The following is a 20,153-nucleotide window of genomic DNA, read 5'->3' as shown; positions in this document are numbered from 1 at the left end:
CCCGCTCCTCAAACTCCCGCCTCTCGAACTGCCGGGCCTTTTATAGGCCTCCGACTCCCTGGACTCCCGCTCCTCGAAGTCCCGCCTCTCGAATTGCCGGGCCTTTTATAGGCCTCCGACTCTCCGGACTCCCGCTCCTCGAACTCCCGCCTCTTGAACTACCGGGCCTTTTATAGGCCTTCAGCTCTCCAAACTCCCGCTCCTCGAACTGCCACCTCTCGAACTGCCGGGCCTTTTATAGGCTTCCGACTCCCCGGACTCCCGCTCCTTGAACTCCTGCCTCTCGAACTGCCCAAAGCCAAAGCTCACTCAGTCTGTGCCTCCCTGTTCATAGGAAAGTTTATAAAATCCATCCTGCATGCATAAAGTGCTTCAGTCACCTGTCGAATGCAGCAATGTGTGGCGTGCTGAGAGATACCTCAAATATCGCCAGCTGAGGCCTGAAAGGAGTCCGATGCATAGAAGGAAAGTGCCGTATTAACCTTAACCTCAACAGCAGTTTGGTTCTGATCATACTAGTAGGCTGCAGATCTCCCTTAATTAGCTGGCATATCTCACTGATGATCTCCTTTCAGAATCGCAGCCTTCTAATGCACGTATTATCGGACAAGTCCAGGTATGATCGCTTATCCCTGTAAATGCGTTGGGTGTATCGTCTCCTCCCCATGAGCAGTCTGCCACCTCTTTGATTGGGCACATAATGCTCTTCAATAAACCTTCTCCCATCTCTAATCTGCAGCATGTGATTAGTCATCAATACTGGCTGAGTAATTACAGGCACCAATACTATAAATCACTATAAATCCCGTTAATCTCTCTTCTTAATTTGTCCTCAACAAATACAAATGTGATGAGATGATTGGCAAGAGTCAAAAACGCCCTTAAAATCACTCACAAATTGCTTCTTCTAACAACCACTCCAAGCAGCCTTTTATTAAAGATTTTCCGAGTTACAAAATGGCATCCATACTGCCGAGTTAAGGTCAGGTGAGTGCAGCTTTTCTTGACTGTCTTTTTGGGCCAGCGATCATTTGGGCGAATTATGGGCGAAATGCCGAATATAGAAAATAGAGATAATCTGGGCGATAATCGGGCGCTAGTTTCCATTATAAATAGTATTCATGGCCTTGCACGAGGATGACATCATATATATATCTTTTTTTAAATAAGTCGGGCGATGCAGCTCATTCTTGTATGCCGAAAGTTGCACCAGCGATAAATGGGTGATAATCAGGCGCTAGTTTCCATTTTTCAGAAAATATGGACGATAGTCTGAATCTCAGCGCTTATATGTGCGTTAAATGGGCGATGATGTGCTGAAAGTCTAGCCCCTTATTCCTTTAGATTGAGATAAGTGGATAAAGTGATAGGGGAGAGTCCTACATTACTAGGGCCATCTTGTCTCAGTGTCAAAAAAACATGAACTGTGGTACAGAAGTACAAGCTTCTGAGAATTAATTTGCCCTGTTGTACACCCACAGCCTCCCCACTTCTCCTCAATTCCCATGAAACCCGAAGTCCGATCAAAGCACAGACTTCACCGGCGCAGTTGACGGACTCCCCACAAACGCATAAACAATTTTCCTGTAACCCTGATTGGCAGGTAATATTGTCGCATTGTCATAACAAATACGGTAATTATTCCGTACATGGCCGACAGGTTCGCTGCTTTCTTCCCCGTTCTCCTTCACTGCAAGCGGGATGCAGGCGCAACCTCCGGCCTCCTGCTGAGCTTAGCGCCGGAAAGATTGTGTGTTACACCACAAGTTCTCCATGTTAATTAGCAGGCAGCACCAAAATACTGCCTGCCTACCAAGGCTGCCTGCACTCTCTCAGTGGGCAGCCTTGTTAACGGCAGGCTTCCAGCGTACTGCAATTTCTAGGCCTTGGTCTTCACAGAGTCAACACCTCCAATTTAAAGTTCTCATCCCCATGTTAAACTCCTCTCCTGGCCTCACTCCTCCCTATCTCTGTGACCCCTCAAAAATACAGCCCCCAAGAACTGTGCATTTCTCTGATCCTGGCCTCTTGTGCACCCACCTCAGCCTTCGCCTACAATTGGCGGCCATACCTACAGCTGTCTAGGCCCTGAGCTCTGGAATTCTGCCTACAACCTGTCTACCTCTCCACCTCCTTCCTTTCCTTTAAGACCTGCCCCAGACCAGCTTTTTGGTTACCTCTCCGAGCATCACCTTCTCTGGCTTGCTGTCCATTTTTCTCTGATTATGGGATGATTTTCTATGTTAAAGGCATCATATAAATGCAAGGCATTATTGTTAAGGGGAGATTAGAGAAACGGGCGCTGTATTCACTAGAACAGAGAAGGTTAAGAGGAGATCCAAAAAAGGAGTTCAAAATTATGAAGGGTCTTCATGAGATAAATAGGGAAAAGTTATTTCCACTGGTCGATAGATAGAGGGCATAAATATAAAATCATCATCTAAACAACGAATGTTGAGAGGTTAAGAGAATTCTTTTCCACAGAGGGTTTTTAGACATAGGAATGTCCTACCACAAACACAGCAGAATCCATAACAGATTTTAAAAGAGAAGTTTGTAAATATTTAAAAACAACAAAAACTTGTATTTATATAGCGCCTTACACGTAGTAAAACATTCCATGGTGCTTCAAAAGAACGTTATCGGACAAAGTACCAAAAGCTTGGTCAATGAGGTAAGTTTTAAGGAGCGTCTTAAAGGAGGAAAGAGAGGTAGAGAGGTTTAGTGAGGGAATTCAAGAGCTTGGGGCCCAGGCTCCAAGGCCACCAATGGTGCAGCGATTAAAATCGGGGATGCTCAAGAGGTCAGTATTGGAAGCGCGCAGAGATCTCGGAGGGTTGTAGGGCTGCTGGAGATTACAGAGATAGGGAGGGGTGAGGCCATGGAGGGATTTTAAAACAAGGACGAGAATTTTTAAATCGAGGCGTTGCTTAACCGGGGGCCAATGTAGGTCAGCGCGCACAAGGGTGATGGGGGAATGGGACTTGGTGCGAATTAGGACACGGCAGCAGAGTTTTGGATGACCTCAAATTTACAGCGGGTCGAAAGTGGGAGGCTAACCAGGAGTGTGTTGGAATAGTCAAGTCTGGAGGTAACAAAGGCATGGATGAGGGTTTCAGCAGCAGATGAGCTGAGGCAAGGGCGGAAATGGGCGATGTTACGGAGATGGAAATAGGCAGTCTTAGTTAAGCTGCGGATATGTGGTCGGAAGCTCATGTCAGGGTCAAATAGGTTGCGCACAGTCTGGTTCCGCGTCAGACAGGAGTTGGGGAGAGAGATGGACTCAGTGGCCAGGGAACGGAGTTTGTGGCGGGGACCGAAAACCATGGCTTCGGTCTTCCCAATATTTAGTTGAGGAAAATTTCTGCTCATCCAATACTGGAGCAGTCTGACAATTTAGAGACCGTGCAGGGGGTCGAGAGAAGTGGTGGTGAGGTAGAGCTGGGTGTCGTCTGTACTTGTGGAGCCCGATGCTGAGTTTTCGGATGATGTCGCCAAGGGGCAACGTGTAGATGAGAAATAGGAGAGGCCCAAGGATAGATCCGTGGGGGACACCAGAAGTAACGATGCAGGGTTAGGAAGCCACTGCAGGTAATTTTCTGGCTGTGACTGGGTAGATAAGAATGAAAGCAGATGAGTGCAGTCCCACCCACTGGACGACGGTGGAGCTGGATGCGGCTTAATTACAAATTAAAAGGGTAAGGGAAAAAGGCAGAAGAATGGGATTAAATGGATAGCCCTTTCGGAAAGCCAGCACAGGTGTGTTGGGCCAGATGACCTCCTTCGGGGCTGTAGATCGCTAACCGGACTGGTGGCCCATCCAGGGGGCGAACCTTAAAGAGGAGGTGCACTGCGCCGTGCACCGCCATCTTAAATTTGTCCCGACTCCCCGGTCGGGCCGTTCGCCGCTCCTTCCTCAAGGTCCAGGCCGCCATCGTGCAGGCCAGCAATCTGTGTGGTGCCAGGCCGCGGCCATGGTGACCCTTAGCCCTGGTGGCCCAGTGGAGGCCTTCAAATGGCCTGCAGAGTTCACAGCGTCCCTCCCGTTTAACGGAAGGGCTGGGGCGTTGAAATGTGTCAGCACTACCCGGAGAAGCCATCATTGATTGCAGTCAGTGATGTGTCCTACAATAAACTGCAGGGCAGATCACTGATTGTGAATGAATAATCATGGAATCGTGCTGGGATCAGAGCGACTTCTCTCTCGTCTTTCAGCGGTCACATGACCTCCGTTATCCTCATTTTGGCCCACCTTGGGATCCATTTGATAAAATCAGACACCCTTTCTTACACCTGCCTCGCCCCTTTTATTAAAGATAATTTGATTGCACGCAGGCAAAGGAAAGGTTGGCGGGTTGTGGAGGATTGGTTTTAGCATTGTCAGTCAGTAACTCAGTGGGTAGCACTCTTGCCTCTGAGCCGGAAGGTTGTGGGTTCAAGTCCCACTCCAGAACCTGCACACAACAATCTCGGCTGACACTTCAGTGCAGTGCTGAGGGAGCGCTGCACTGCCAGGGGTGCTGTTTGTTGGATGAGATGTTAAACCGAAGCTCTGTCTACTCTCTCAGGTGGATGTAAAAGATCCCATGGCACTGTGCACTATTTCGAAAAAGAGCAAGGAGTTATCCCTGGTGTCCTGGCCAATATTTATCTCTCAACCAACATCACGAAAGCTGTTTGTGGGAGCTTGCTGTGTGCAAATTGGTTGCTGTGCTTCCTACATTACAACAGAGACTACAATTCAAAAAGTACTTAATTGGCTGTAAAACGCTTTGGGACATCCAGTGGTCATGAAAGGTGCTATATGAATGCAAGTCTTTCTTTCCTTTCTATTGCTTTTGATAATGAAAAGACTTGCATTTATACATCTCCTTATCACCTCTCTCAGAAGCATCTCGAAGCATTTTAGCTACTTTGCAACGCTGTAGTCGTTGATCGAGCACTGGTCTTTTAAATGCCCCTGTTGTATTTTAACGTTAAATCGAATTTGCTGCTTTTTGGAGTGGCAACACGATTATTTTCCTGTATTTTCCACCAGAGAATCGTCTCTTCTGCTTCTATGATTAAACCAAGGTCGACACGACTGACTCCATAGTCTGGGCAGGGTGGAACGAACAACTTTATAGACGAGAGGTCGGGCGCTGGGACCCAGCGGAGTCCTCTCGACTCCCCAAGCCTCGAGGGTTGAGTCTGCAGCATGAAGCGTGGCGATGCTGCTGGAGAGAGAGAGAGAGAGGCAACAGTATGAGATTCTCAGTCAGCATGCTCTCCATCGCACCGAGTGCAACATTTGCCGAATGAGCGTGTGATTCCTTGTATCTTCCCTGTCTGAGAACCAGCTGGTGGAGAGGTACAGATAGAGAAATGGGTTCAAAACCCCGGAGCAGGGCAGCACAATGAAGAAGCTGGTGGTAATTTTATATATATATATATGTTAACTATTTGTTAATTGCAGTTTGCTGATTTGCATTGCATGCATTGCAGGGAAGAATGTAGAACGTGTTAAATTGATGAATGCATATTAAACTTTAAATATAAAGGATTATTTTAAAAACAGTGCAAAAAATTGCCTCTTGAGTTTTATGCATATACCAAACTGATTTTTATTTTTGCATTGCAATTGACCTTTTTTTTGCGTGTATATGTGTGTGTGTTTGTTTGTTTAGCGACATCTAATCGTAGTGTTTTTGGGGATTTCCACGTGCGGGACTCTGCTGGTTCTGTATACTTCCAACAGCGATAGCAGTGCTGGCTCCCTGGTGTCCTACAGCGCAGAGGGGACGAGGAGCGAACCACACGGGCGCCCAGAGCCTCCTCCGCTGCCTGTGCTAACGGGATACATCAATTTCATCGACCGCAAGGTAATGGGGCAGAGGCATCCGGCTCGTCCAGTTCATTTTTAAACGGGGCACACCGCCAAGCCATTTACCAGGAGGGTGTCAGGGGTGCGGGACTTGAGTTCTGTGGAGAGGTTAGAGAGGCTGGGATTGTTCTCCTTGGAGCAGAGGAGATTTAATAGAGGTGTTCTGTTCAAAATTTATATGGGGGTTTTGATAGAGTAAATGAAGATACGCTGTTTGCGCCGGCAGCTGGGTCGGTAAGCAGAGGACACGGATTGAAAATAATTCGCAAAGGAATCAGAGGGTTAGATGGGGTTATTTTTTGTTACGCAGCGAGCTTTGATCTGGGATCCACTGTCTGATGGAAGCAGATTCAGTAGTAACTTTCAAAAGGGAATTGAATGCGTCCTGGAAAAGGAAACGTTGGCACTGCTTTGGAGAAAGAGCAAAGGAAAGTGGGACTAATTGTAACAACTGTTCCACGTCCTTCCATTGACAGGGTGCTCACAAAGGATCCCCAGGAGCCAGTGGTTGCTGGAGCTAGGTCATTCCGGGGTGATGTCAAGAAACACTTCTTCACACAAAGGGCGGTGGAAATCTGGAATCCCCAAAAAGCTGTTGAAAATTTCAGACCTGAGAATGATCAGATTTCTGTTAGGCAAGGGTATTCGGGGCGATGGATGGAACCAAGGCGGGTAACTGGAGTTAAGCCAGAAACCGGGCATGACGTCATTGTGTCAGTACCTGCAGGTGGGCCCCAGGGACTGTCATTATTGACAAGGGGTCACTGGGAGCGTGTAATTGTTTCTCAGGGGGTGGGTGGGTGGGGCTGAGGCTTTGTCAATATTTTCAGGCGTCCCCCAGAAGTCTGTCGGTGTTTACAAGGGGTCTTCGGGAGTGTGTCAATACTTTCTGGGAATCCCTGGGAGCTATATTCCCTGTAATTTTTGGGGGGAGCCCCCGCGTGGTCCCTTTAAGGACCACGCAGGCCATTCAAAATACTGTGCATGCGCGTTTTGTATATTGAAATGCGGGTTCCCTGGGAGCACTGCCTGGGAGTGTGTTAATATTATCAGGGGGTCCCTGGGAGTGTATCTGTATTTACATGGCGCTCTCTGGAGTGTGATAATATTTAATGGGGGTCCCTGGGAGTGTGATAATATTTACTGGGGGTCCCTGGGAGTGTGTTAATATTTACTGGGGGTCCCTGTGAGTATGAGAATATTTTCAGGTGGTTCCTGGGAGTTTGTCGGTATTTACAAGGGGCTCTAGGGAGCGTGTCAATATTTTCTGGTAGTCCCTGGGAGTGTGTTAATATTTTAGTGTGTTAATATTTTCAGGTAGGTCCTGGGGAGTGTGTCAGTATTTTCAGGCAGTCCCTGGATATGACATTGTTTGCAAGGGGCAGTCCCTGGGACCATGTCACTGTTTGCAGGGTGGCCCCTGGGTGCGAGATTACTCAGAACTTTGAAAACCACTGGCTTAACCAGTGAGTGTCAGCGGGCTATTCAACTCCAGAGGGCATCACACGGGAGGCGGATGCTATTGTCACCTGATGCCCATATGTGCATAGTTTCCAACAGAAAACACAGGTTAAGGATCAGGGGGTGGGAATCAGGACTGACCTATCTTTAAATCTCTGACCTAAGAACACGGACACAGAGAGCAGCCCAGCCTCAATTCTTTTTCAATGCCAAGATGCGACAGCTGGCAATGCCCCTTACTGCTTATGGCAAGTGACTTGGGACAAAATTCTGAGAGTGTCAGTTTCTCTTGGTTAGGGGTCTCTTGGACCAGTTGTTACTCAGCTGGCATTGCCTTACCCCAAGTGCCACTCACTTGACCTCTTACCCCATTTCTACTCTGAGTGCCCTGGCCCTGCGCTGGCTCTGTCTCAGTTACTACAGGCGTCAGGCGTGGCTCAGCAGTATCACTCTCTCATCTGAGACAGAAGGGTTCCAGTCCCACTTCAGAGCACTAACTCTAGGCAGATTCTCCAGTACTGCAGTTCTAATGAGGCACTAATGATCAATAATCTGTTTTAGTGATGTTGGTTGAGGAATAAATATTGGCCAGGTCGTTGGGGACATGGACCCTCCCCCCCCCCCCCCGCACCCCGTGCTGTTTATCGAAATAGTGCCTTGGGAATTTTTCCGTGCATCTGAGAGGGCCCTGGGGGCTTCGGTTTTACATCTCATCCAAAAGATGGCAATTCCAACATTGCAACGGCACCTCAGGAACGATATATTGGGGTTAGGGTTACACATGAATGATACCAGGACATAAAAGGTTAAATTGAGAACAGATAACATAAACTTGGTTTGTATTCCCTTGAGTTTAAAAGATTGAGGGTAATCTAATTGAGGTGCTTAAAATTATATAGGAAATCGATAGAGTAAATACAGAGAAATTATTTCCTCTGGTGGGGCAATCAAAAAGACAGACAGAATGGAAAAAGAGGAGGTGGGTAGCCCTGATAATAAAGGAAGGGGTGGCTAGCTCTGATAAAGGATGACATAAGGTCAGTAGTGAGAAAGAATCTTGGCTCGGAGATCGGGAAGCAGAATCAGTATGGGTGGAGATAAGAAATAACAAGGAGCAGAATTCACTGGTGGATGTGGTTTATAGACCCACAAATAGTACTTATATCGGACAAAATATTAATCAAGAAATAATAGGAGCTTGTAGCAAAGGTTATGCAATAATCGTGGGGGATTTAAATTTTCAGATTGGTGAAGGTAGGTCGGAATTTTCCAGGGGGTCAGCGGGCGGGATCGGCGACAGGTCAGGTGGGAATGTTTTTTTTGACAATGAGTTGGGACCCTGCTGCCACGCGCCTTTCCCAATGTCAGTCTGTTAGCGCTGAGCAGATCCGACAGTCAGCGGTCGGGGACCCAGTTCATCTCATTAGCATCTAGGTGACAGATCATTAACAGGCTTTTTTAACTTACCTTTTCACTTTAACTTCATGGCTATGGAAACCTCGCTGTTCGAGGACCACGGCTGTCAACCTGAGGCGGGAGTTCAGTGGCCATTGCTCCAGCTGATTACTTTACAGCTTCAAATGTACAGTAATAGCTCCCACCCCATCACTTTCCTCAGCCACAAACTATATCTCAGTCCATTTCCAGCACAGATTCTGTAGGCTTTCTATTTTCCATTCTCCATCCACTCTCACCTCATTGGAAGAACTCTCTCACCATTGACAAAATGCTTCTGTCATCTCTACTTCACCTGCCATCTATTCCATCAACATGGGTGCCATTATACTGTCTCGCCTTGGTCTTCAGAATCCGACCACGATCATCACCAGGCACACCAGCAGCACCAACAACAACACCAACCTTCTCTGCAATCATCTGATGCTGCACAGGACACAGGACATCAGCACATAAGAACTTAAGAATTAGGAGCAGGAGTAAGCCATTCGGTCCCTCAAGCCTGCTCCACCATTCAGTGAGATCATGGCTGATCTTCTACCTCAACTCCACTTTCCTGCACTTTCCCCTTATCCCTTGAGTCCCCTAGTATCCAAAAATCTAGTGATCTCTGTTTTGAATATACTCAAAGACTGAGCCTCCACCCCTCTGGGGTAGAGAGTTCCAAAGATTCACCACCCTCTGAGTGAATAAGTTTCACCCCATCTCAGTTCTAAATGGCAGACCCGTTTTTCTGAGACCGTTACCCATAGTTCTAGACTCCTCAGCCAGAGGAAACATCTACCCTGTCAAGCCCTGTGAGAATTTTGTATGTTTCAATGAAATCACCTCTCATTCTTCTAAACTCTAGAGAATATCGGCCTAGTCTACTCAATATCTCCTCATAGGACAATCCCCCATCCCAGGAATCAGTCTGGTGAACCTTCGTTGCACTCCCTCAATGGCAAGTATATCCTTCCTTAGGTAAGGAGACCAAAATTGTACATAATACTCCAGGTGTGGTCTCATCAGGGCCCTATATGATTGCAGTAAGACATCTTTACTCTTATACTCAAATCCTCTTGTAATATAGGCCAACATACCATTTGCTTTCTTAATTGCTTGCTGTACCTGCATGTTAACTTTCAGTGATTTGTATACAAGGGCACCCAGGTCCCTCTGAGCACCAACATTTCCCAATCTCTCACCATTTGAAAAATACTCTGCTTTTCTATGTTTCCTACCAAAGTGGATAACTTCACATTTCTCCACGTTATATTCCATTTGCCATGTTCTTTCCCACTCACTTAGCCTGTCTATATCCCCTTGAAGTCTCTTTGCATCCTCCTCACAACTTACATTCCCACCTAGCTTTGTATCATCAGCAAACTTGGATTATATTACATTTGGTCTCCTCATACAAATCATTGATATACCCAAGTGCATTGATGCCAGGGATGGCCTGGCCATGGCCAGATTTACTTCACTTGATGTTGTACACCCTGGCTGTCACATGATGTGCCAGGTTGGCACCACTGCACAGTAACACCATAAAGCATCCCAACAATGTCCAAGCCATTCCTTTCACACTCACCGCCATTGCGGGGAGGGCGGGCGGGTACCGTTATGTCTCACTATTCACAAAACTCACTAAGCCACTTCCAAAGATGCACACAAATCTGTCCAAGAGCGCAAAGTGTTGAAAATAAAGGTTTCAGTGTTTGACAACACATTAGTAGAAACTTTACATGAGCATTGGATAACAGACTCAAGTGCCTTGTTAGTTGATACAATTGAACTAGGACGAGGGTGAGTATGAGGGGTGGCTAGTGAGATGCGGATGGGATAATGTACATAGAGAGAGAGGGATGGGTGTACATGCAAGGTAAGTGGGTGTGAGTAAGGATGTGCGGGGTAGGTTAGAGAAGGCAGAGTGATGGGGATGTTATGAGAGGCGCAGCAGGATGACATTGAGTGTGCCTTTGTACTAACATTTTGTGATCTACTGAGATCATTGAAAGGTTGGTACCACTGCAACCCAGGCCCTTCTGATGACATCCCAGCTTGTGCCCTCCTGCAATACGCAACCAGGCTATGTTGGTCTCCTGGGGAGGTGTCTTCCACCCAACAAGGGAAGAGGAGAACCTGGGTGCAGCCCTGAACCTCCGTGCAATGATTGTCAGTGTTTGCAGCACTTCCATGCTGTAGAACACTGACAGCACAAATGTCAAAATAAAGTTGGCCATGGTCCCTGTAAGGAAACCGGTTGATGACACGTCATGAAATGATATCACCGGACCCGCTTCCTGTAAATTGGACCAGAAAATGCGCTGGGTGGGCTTAACAAGCCCCATCAAGCCCCATTTTGGACAGTGGGATGGAGCCAGCAGGCAGGGTCGGGACCCGCCATCGACGTCGCCTGTCCCGGACCCACCAAGGTGAGCAAAATCCCGGCCATAGTCTATTGAATGAGATCATGGAATGCATTTCCTAGAACAATACACTGTGGAACCAACCAGGGAACGGGCTATTTTAGATCTTGTATTGTATAATGAGACTGGGTTAATTAGTTAACTCATAGTACAGGCTCCTCTGGGGAAATGTGATCATAATTTTACATTGAATTTGAGAGTGACATACTTAAATCCAAAACTAGAGTCTTAAATGAAGTCAATTGTATAGGTATGAGGGGCAAGTTGGCTAAGGTAGTTTGGGAAATTAGATTAAAAGGTATAACGATAGATAAACAGTGGCAACATTTAAAGAAATATTCCGTAACTTGCAATGAATGTACATTCCATTGAGAAATAAAAACTCCACCGGAAACATGATCCATCTGTGGCTAACTGAAGAAGCTAAGCACAGTATTAGATTAAAAGAAGAGGCTTATAATGTTGTGAAGAATAGCCTCGAGATTGGGAGAGCTTTAGAAACTGGTAAATGATGACCAAAAAATTTATTAAAATGGAATATGAGAGGAAACTAGCAAGAAATATAAAAACAGATTGTAAGAATTTCTACAAGTATGTAAAAAGGAAGAGAGTAGCAAAAGTAAGCATTGGTCCCTTAGAGACTGAGACAGGAGAAATTATAATGGGGAATAAGGACATGGCAGAGACTTTAAACAAATATTTTGTATCTGACTTCACAGTAGAAGGCACAAAAAACATTCCAAAAATAGTGGGGAACCAAGGGGCGAATAAAAGCGAGGAACTTAAAGTAATTAATATCAGTAGAGGGAAAAGTACTTGAGAAACTCATGGGAGTAAAAGCCGACAAATCCCCTACACCACCTCCAACCTCAGTGACACCAAAACTCAATGTCAAAACCTCTTGCGCAAAATTGGCTGATTTCTTTTTTTTGGAACTGTATTCTCCTCGCATTGTAGAGATTATTGATGGATGTAGAGTGCACGCTTATTAATGAAGTACCACCTACATTATTATCAGGCAACAAAAGTATTAGAAGGGAAGAGCGGGATCCTAGACACCTCATTCGCCACTGAACATAGGAATTGCTGGATGAAAAATACCAAAGTCCATCTAGTTCACCTTCTACCATCCTGGTACATAGGAACATAGCAACAGGAGTAGGCCATTAAGCCCCTCGAGCCTGTTCCGCCATTCAGTGAGATCATGGCTGATCTGCGACCTAACTCCTTTGCCCCATATCACTTAATTCCTTTGGTTAACAAAAAGCTATCAATCTCAGATTTAAAATTAACAATTGGTCTAGCATCAATTGCCATTTCTGGAAGAAAGTTCCAAACTTCTACCACCCTTTGTTCATAGAAGTATTTGCTAATTTCACTCCTGAAAGGCCTGGCTCTAATTTTTAGACTATGCCCTCTAGTCCTAGAATCCCCAACCAGCGTAAATAATTTATCTCGATCTACCCTATCTGTTTCCCTTAATATCTTGAAAACTTCGATCAGTTCACCCACATCAACCTTCTAAATTTGAGAGAATACATCCCTGGTAGTCGCATGATACGGGACTATGTGGACCGAATGGCCTATTCCTTCTCCTATTTCTTATGTTCTTATTATACAACGATAATGAAGTTGTTGACGAATCATAGCAATCAATCTTTATCAACGAGTCTGCAACAGATGTGAGGCGAGGAAAATCCCAGTGGTGGAGAGTTTTGGGAACCATAGGTCCAAAGTCATCTGTTCCTCCCAGGCACGCTAGACTTATCACATGTCATGTCTTAAATTAATCATAGACTGCATTCCAAAATGTTATTTTCTGAAAGAAATCTAATCTAGTTTGCATTTTAATGAATCAATACTAACTGCTCCCTAGGTAGCCTATTCCATAGATTGACCACTCGTTCACTGAAATACTGTTTCCATAGATTAGTTTTGAATTTACACCCCCCCCCCCCCACCCCTCAGGCTCTGGCCATGTCCTCTGGCTCTTGCTGTTCTGGACAAGGTGAAACAGCTTGTCATGGTCTATGTTATCCAGTCCCTTTAGCAATCACATCAGCAGCGATCACATTTCTATTTAGTATTACTGTCACTTGTTACCTGTCTGTACCTCTGGGACTAACACATCTAAGTTACTCGCTGTTTATGTTAAAAAGACAGGCACGTGCCCAGAAATTTGCACTACCAGAGGTTATTACTGAATTCTGCGCTTCCCCACGGAGCTCGATGCTAATTGATACGAGAGAATCTTGATGGAGGAATCATCATTAACATATTCATCAAGGTCTGTTTAAGGATTTGTGCCGTTCCGGCCATTACAATTGAAATCTGTGTACTTTTATGTGGTGCTGGACTATTGGTGTAATTTCAACCAAGACCAACTCCTTCCATTTGACCGGAGCACAAAATAATTAATGCAAGATTTCACAAATTTAAAAAATACCAGCTTTTTAAACAACGTAACATACTGAACACCCTCAGATTGTTTCTCCACAGCAGGAGGTATTTTAAGTGCTCTCGCTAACTGTATGAGTGGGTGATCAAGTTATAAGGGGTGAGTCTGCGATCAAGCAGCGCATTTCGGGAAATCGGCGCGCCCACGTATTGCCAAGATGCTAAAGCCAGCATGGATTTGGAACGAGTCATCATCATCATCATAGGCAGTCCCTCGGAATCGAGGAAAACTTGCTTCCACTCCAAAAGTGAGTTCTCAGGTGACTGAATAGTCCAATATGGGGATTACAGTCTCTGTCACACGTCAGACAGACAGTCGTTGGAGCAAAGGGTGGGTGGGGAGTCTGGTTTGCCGCACACTCCTTCCGCTGCCTGCGCTTGTTTTCTGCATGCTCTCGGCGACGAGACTCGAGGTGCTCAGCGCCCTCCCTGATGCTCTTCCTCCACTTATGGCTGTCTTTGGCCAGGGACTCCCAGGTAACCGACACCTTGTAATGGCTAAGTCATGTCTAACTAACCAAGTTGAGTTTTTCAGAGGAGGTAACTAATGTGATGGATGAGTGAGAGTTTATGGATGTTATTTATATGAACTTCCAGAGGGTTGCACCCAAGTGACTGTTGGCAAAACTGAAAGTGAGTGGAATTGGAGGTATCCCATTAACATAGGATTAGAGAGGATATACAGCATAGAAACAGGTTATTCAGACCAACCAGTCTATGCTGGCATGGGTAAGGAATTGGTTAGGAGGTAGGAGACAGAGTAGGGATAATGGTTACGTACTACAGTTGGCAGGATGTGACTAATGATGTCCCCCAGGGAATCTATTGGGGCCTCAGCTTTACACGATATTTATCAATGACATAGATGAAGGAATAGAGAGCCGTAGATGCAGGTTTGCTGATGACACTAAGTTTGATGGCACAGTAAGTAGTGTAGATGTAGAAAGTTACAAAGGGACATTGATAAATTAAGTGAGTGGGCAAAACTTCAGAAGATGGAGTTCAGTGAGGTCACTTTGGACCGAAGAATGATAGATCAGAGTATTTTCTAAATGGTAAGAAGCAAGGAACTGTGGAGGAGCAGAGAGATTTATGGATCGACGTACAGAAATCACTAACAGCTAGTGGACAGGTTACAAAAAATAATTTAAAAGACTAATGGAATATTGGCCTTTATCTCAAGGGGACAGGAACACAAAGTGGTGGAAGTTATGCTAAAATTATATAAAGCTCTGGTTAGACTGCATCTGGAGCACTGCATTCAGTTCTGGGCACCACAGCTCAGGAAGGATTATATTGGTTTTGGAGGGGCTGCAGTGCAGGTTCACCAGAATCATACTGGGGCTAAAAGGATTATCATGGTAGCATAGACTAGGGGCTTATATTTGCTTGAGTATAGAAGATGAAGGTGTGATCTAATTGAGGTGTTTAAGATAATTAAAGGAGCTCATAGGGTAGACAGTAGAGTTTTGAGTAAAAATAAGCAGAGTGGATCAGGGACAGAGAGAGTAACAATGGTAATAAGGCATCAGTGACTAAGGTGGCATCAGGGAAAAATAGGAATAAAGCCAAAGCTAAAGGCACTATATATGAATGCACGAAGCATTTGCATCAAAATAGATGAATTAATAGCGCAGATAGAAATTAATAGGTTTGATCTAATAGCCATTACGGAGATGTGGTTGCAAAGTGACCTAGATTGGTAACTAAATATTCCAGGATACTTAACTTTTAAAAAGATAGACAAAAATGGAACAGGAGGAGGGGTAGCCCTGATAATAAAGGATGGGATAAAGACAATTGAGAGAAAGGATCTTAGCTCGGAAAATCAAGAAGTAGAATCAGTTTGGATGGAGCTAAGAAACAGCAAGGGGCAGAAAACATTGGTGGGAGTTGATTATAGGCCCCCAAACAATAGTTGCAATGTAGGGCACAATATAAATCAGGAAATTAGAGGCGTATGTAACAAGGGTAATACAGTAATCATGGGGGGCTTTAATCTACATATAGACTGGGCAAACCGATTTTCAGTAATGTGTGGAGGACGAATTCATGGAATGTATACAAGATAGTTTTCTAGATCAGTATGTTGAGGAACCAACTAGGGAACAGGCTATTTTCGATCTAGTATTGTGCAATGAGAAAGGGTTAATTAATAACCTTGTAGTAAAGAGGCCCTTAGGGAAGAGTGACCATAATATGATAGAATGTTATATTAAGTTTGAAAGTGATTTAGTTAAATCCGAAACTAGGGTCTTAAATCTAAACAAAGCAAACTATGTAGGTACGAGGGGCTGAGTTGGCTAAGGCAGATTGGGAAACTACATTAAAAGGTATGATGGTAGACAAGCAATGGCTAGCATTTAAAGAATGAATCAATAATTTACAACAAATGTACATTTCTTACGGCACAAAAACTCCAGAAGAGAAGTGGTCCAACCGTGGTAACGAGAAGTTAAAGATAGTACTAGTCAAAGAAAGAGGCTTATAATGTTGCCGAAAAGGGCAGTAAGCCTGAGGATTGGGAAGATTTTAGAAATCAGCAAAGGAGGACCAAGAAATTGATAAAGAAAGGGAAAATAGCTATGAGAGTAAACTAGCGAAAGACATAAAAACAGACTGTAAAAGTTTCTATAGGTATGTAAAAGGGAAAAGATTAGTGAAAGTAAATGTGGGTCCCCTGCAGGCTGTGACAGGAGAAATTTATAATGGGGAATAAGGAAATGGCAGAGAAATTGAACAAATTACTTTGTGTCTGTCTTCACAGAAGAGGTAACAAACCTCCCAGAAATAGTGAAGAACCAAGGGTCTCGCGAGAATGAGGAACTGAAAGAAATTAGTATTACTGGAGAAATTAGTGGGAATGAAAGCCCATAAATCCTCTGGACCTGATGGCCGACATCCTAGGGTTTTGAAAGAGTTGGCTTTAGAGATAGTGGATGCACTGGATGTCACCTTCCAAAGTTCCATAGATACTAGAACGGTTCCCACAGATTGGAAGGCAGCTAATGTAACCCCACTATTTAAGAAAGGAGGGAGAGAGAAAACGGGGAACTACAGACCAGTTAGCCTGACATCAGTAGTAGGGAAAATGCTAGAATCTATTATTAAATATGTGGTAACAGGGCACTTGGAAAATAATAATAGGATTGGGCAGAGTCAACATGGATTTATGAAAGGGAAATCATGCTTGACAAATCTGTTAAGAGTTTTTTGAGGTTGTAACTAGCAGAATAGATGGGGGGACCAGTGGATGTGGTGTATTTGGATTTTCAGAAGGCATTTGATAAGGTACCACACAAGAGGTTATTAAACAAAATTAGGGCTCATGGGTTTGGGGGTAATATACTAGCATGGATTGAGGATTGGTTAACGGACAGAAAACAAAGATTAGGAATAAACGGGTCCTTTTTCAGGTAGGCAGGCTGTAACTAGTGGGGTACCACAAGGATTGGTGCTTGAGCCTCAGCTGTTCACAATCTATATCAATGATTTGGATTAGGAGACCAAATGTAATATATTCAAGTTTTCTGATGATACAAAGCTAGATGCGAGTGTAAATTGTGAGGAGGATGCAAGGAGGCTTCAAGGGATATAGAGAGGCTAAGTGAGTGGGCAAGAACATGGCAAATGGAATATAATGTGGAGAAATGTGAATCTATCCACTTTGGTAGGAAAAATAGAAAAACAGAGTATTTTTTAAGTGGTGAGAGATTGGGAAATGGTGTTCAGGGGGACCTGGGTGTCCTAGTACATGAATCACTGAAAGTTAACATGCGGGTACAGCAAGCAATTAAGAAATCAAATGGTATGTTGGCCTGTATTACAAGTGGATTTGAGTATAAGTGTAAAGGGGGCCAAAATTGCCCACCTCCATAAGTTCCACCCATGTTCCTGCTGCGTCGGGCATGCACCGAACCCTTACTGACTGGTGGCGATCACCTTTCCGACCCTCGTGCAGAATTGGCCCGCGGGAGCGACACCACCGCCAGTCGGTGCCACTGACAGCCTTTAGAGAAGCTGTTTGTGGCTGGGCGGCGCATCCGCCCTTATAGGGGGAGTTGCTACAGCCGGCCCCTCCATTTTATTTTTTATTGTTGGCCAACTGCCAGGTCGGCCCGACAATTATGCCCACTGGTTCAGCTGGGCCGCCAGCAGGCAGCCTGGCACCTCCTCTTGGGTGCCAGGCCACTGGCCCGGCCGAAACCCTCCCTGATGGCCCGGTGTTTGCCACTGAAGTGGCTGCAGCGTTTGCAGCGGCCCTCCCCTTTAACTGAAGGAGAGGGACATTGTGACACATCAGCGCGGCGCTGATGACTTGGAGCCACGACTGCTCCGACCCGCCTGCACTTCCGCCCCTCTCCCGACACCAACACCGCTCCGACCGGAAACAAGCAACAAAGTGCTGAAAATCGCCAGATTGTCCACCCCATGCTTTAAGAAGATAAGAAATAGGAGCAGGAGTCGGCCATACGGCCCCTCGAGCCTGCTCTGCCATTTAATAAGATCATGGCTGATCTGATCATGGACTCAGCTCCACTTCCCTGCCCGCTCCCCAGAATCCTTTATTCCCTTATCGCTCAAAAATCTGTCTTATCTCCGCCTTAAATATATTCAATGACCCAGCCTCCACCGCTCTCTGGGGCAGAGAATTCCACAGATTTACGACCCTCTGAGACAAGAAATTCCTCCTCATCTCAGTTTTAAATGGGCGGCCCCTTTTCTCTGAGAGGCAGATAAAACACTTGAAAATCGATAGGTGCGCCCCGTTTTGGGCGGAGAGCAATTTTGGCCCCAAGATGTCTTACTGCAATTATATAGGGCCCTGGTGAGACCACACCTAGAGTACAGTTTTATTCGTTACCTATAGAAGGATATATTTACCATAGAAGGAGTACAACGAAGGTTCACCAGATTGATTCCTGGGATGGGGGGATTGTCCCATGAGGAGAGATTGAGTAGACTAGGCCTATATTCTCTAGAGTTTAGAAGAAAGAGAGATGATCTCATTGAAATATACAAAATTCTTACAGGGCTCAACAGGGTAGATGCAGGGAGGATGTTTCTCCTGGCTGGGCAATCTAGAACACGGGATCACAGTCTCAGAATAAGGGGTCAGCTAATTAGGACTGGGCTGAAGAGAAATGTATTCACTCAGAGGTGAATCTTTGGAATTCTCTACCACAGAGGGCTGTGGAGGCTCAGTCATTTGAGTATATTCGAGACAGAGATCGCTAGATTTTTAGATATTAAGGGATTATGGGGCTTAGTGCAGGAAAGTTTAGTTGAGGTAGAAGATCTTATTGAATGGCGGAATCGGCTCGAGGGGCCGAATGGCCTATTCCTGCTCCAATTTCTTACGTTCTTACGCATATGTTCTTAAACTACTTCCTCTGATGGGGGAGTCCAGAACAAGGAGGCATAACTTTAAAATTAGAGCTGGACCATTCAGGGGTGATGTCAGGAAGCACTTCCTCACACAATGAGTAGTGGGAATCTGGAACTCTCTCCCTCAAAAAGCTGCTGAAGCTGAGGGGTCAATTGAAAATGTCAAAACTGAGATAGATCGCGACAGACTCTGGCTGGGGCTTTTTTCTCTGGAGGAGAGAACTGATAGAGGTCTTTAAGAATATGAAAGGGTTTGATAGGGTAAACATACGGAAAATGTTTCCACTTGTGGGGGAGTCCAAGACTAGGGCTCATAAATATAACAATCATTAATAATTCAATGAGGAAATCAGGAAGAATTTCTTTACCCAGAGAGTAGTTAGAATGCAGAACTCGCTACCACATGCAGTAGTTGAGGTAAATAGCATAGATGCATTTAAGTGGAAGCTAGATAAACACATGAGGAAGAAAGGAATAGAAGTATATGCTGATGGGGTGAGATGAAGTAGGGTGGGGGGAGGCTTGTGTGGAGCATAAACACTGGTATGGACCAGTTGGGCCGAATGGCCCATTTCAGTACTGTACATTCTATGTCATTTTATTGATGAGCAGAACAGACTCGAGGGCCTGAATGGCCTCCTCCTGTCCTGATGCACCTCCTGCAAGTATTACTTCTCCCTGGAACCAATAGATTGTGGAATCGCCCCAGGTATATGTTGAATAAAACCCTTCGACTCTCTCTGCCCCCGCCTGGCAAAAACACAATTCCCACAGGAGATCAATTTCCTGACGGAAACTTTCAAAATCCCTTCAGAAGTCATCAATGGGCTCTGATCAGAGCACTGCACGATTGCAATGGCTCAGTGTTAGCATTCTCGCCTCTGAGTTAGAGAGTCTGGGCTCAAATGCCACACTAGAGACCAGGTTGACATCCCAGTGCAGCACTGAGGGAGCACTGCACTGTTGAAGGTGTCAGTTTTTGGATGAAACAGGCCATTTGGCCCATCTAGTCTATGCTGTCGTTTAGGCTACACACAGGCCTCGTCCCACTTTACTTCATCTTGCCCTATCAAGGCCCATCGACTCAGTAAGTTTCCCTGCAGCCTATCTGATGATGA

At 45.3% G+C, this 20,153-nt stretch overlaps 1 protein-coding gene across 1 annotated transcript in view; it reads left to right on the top strand.

Annotated features, from left to right (window-relative positions):
• Positions 1–5,239: 5,239 nt before the first annotated feature.
• The window catches only part of st6galnac5a (ST6 (alpha-N-acetyl-neuraminyl-2,3-beta-galactosyl-1,3)-N-acetylgalactosaminide alpha-2,6-sialyltransferase 5a), a 55,860-nt gene continuing 40,946 nt past the window's right edge, over positions 5,240–20,153 (top strand). The window contains exons 1-2 of the mRNA XM_070885987.1: positions 5,240–5,411; positions 5,667–5,861. Coding sequence (XP_070742088.1) covers positions 5,397–5,411; positions 5,667–5,861 — 210 coding nt within the window. The 5' untranslated portion in view covers positions 5,240–5,396. The remainder of the gene's footprint in view (positions 5,412–5,666; positions 5,862–20,153) is intronic.

This window comes from Pristiophorus japonicus, chromosome 8, assembly GCF_044704955.1.
Source record: "Pristiophorus japonicus isolate sPriJap1 chromosome 8, sPriJap1.hap1, whole genome shotgun sequence".
Lineage (NCBI taxonomy): Eukaryota > Metazoa > Chordata > Chondrichthyes > Pristiophoridae > Pristiophorus > Pristiophorus japonicus.
This window is presented reverse-complemented; position numbering and strand designations above follow the sequence as displayed.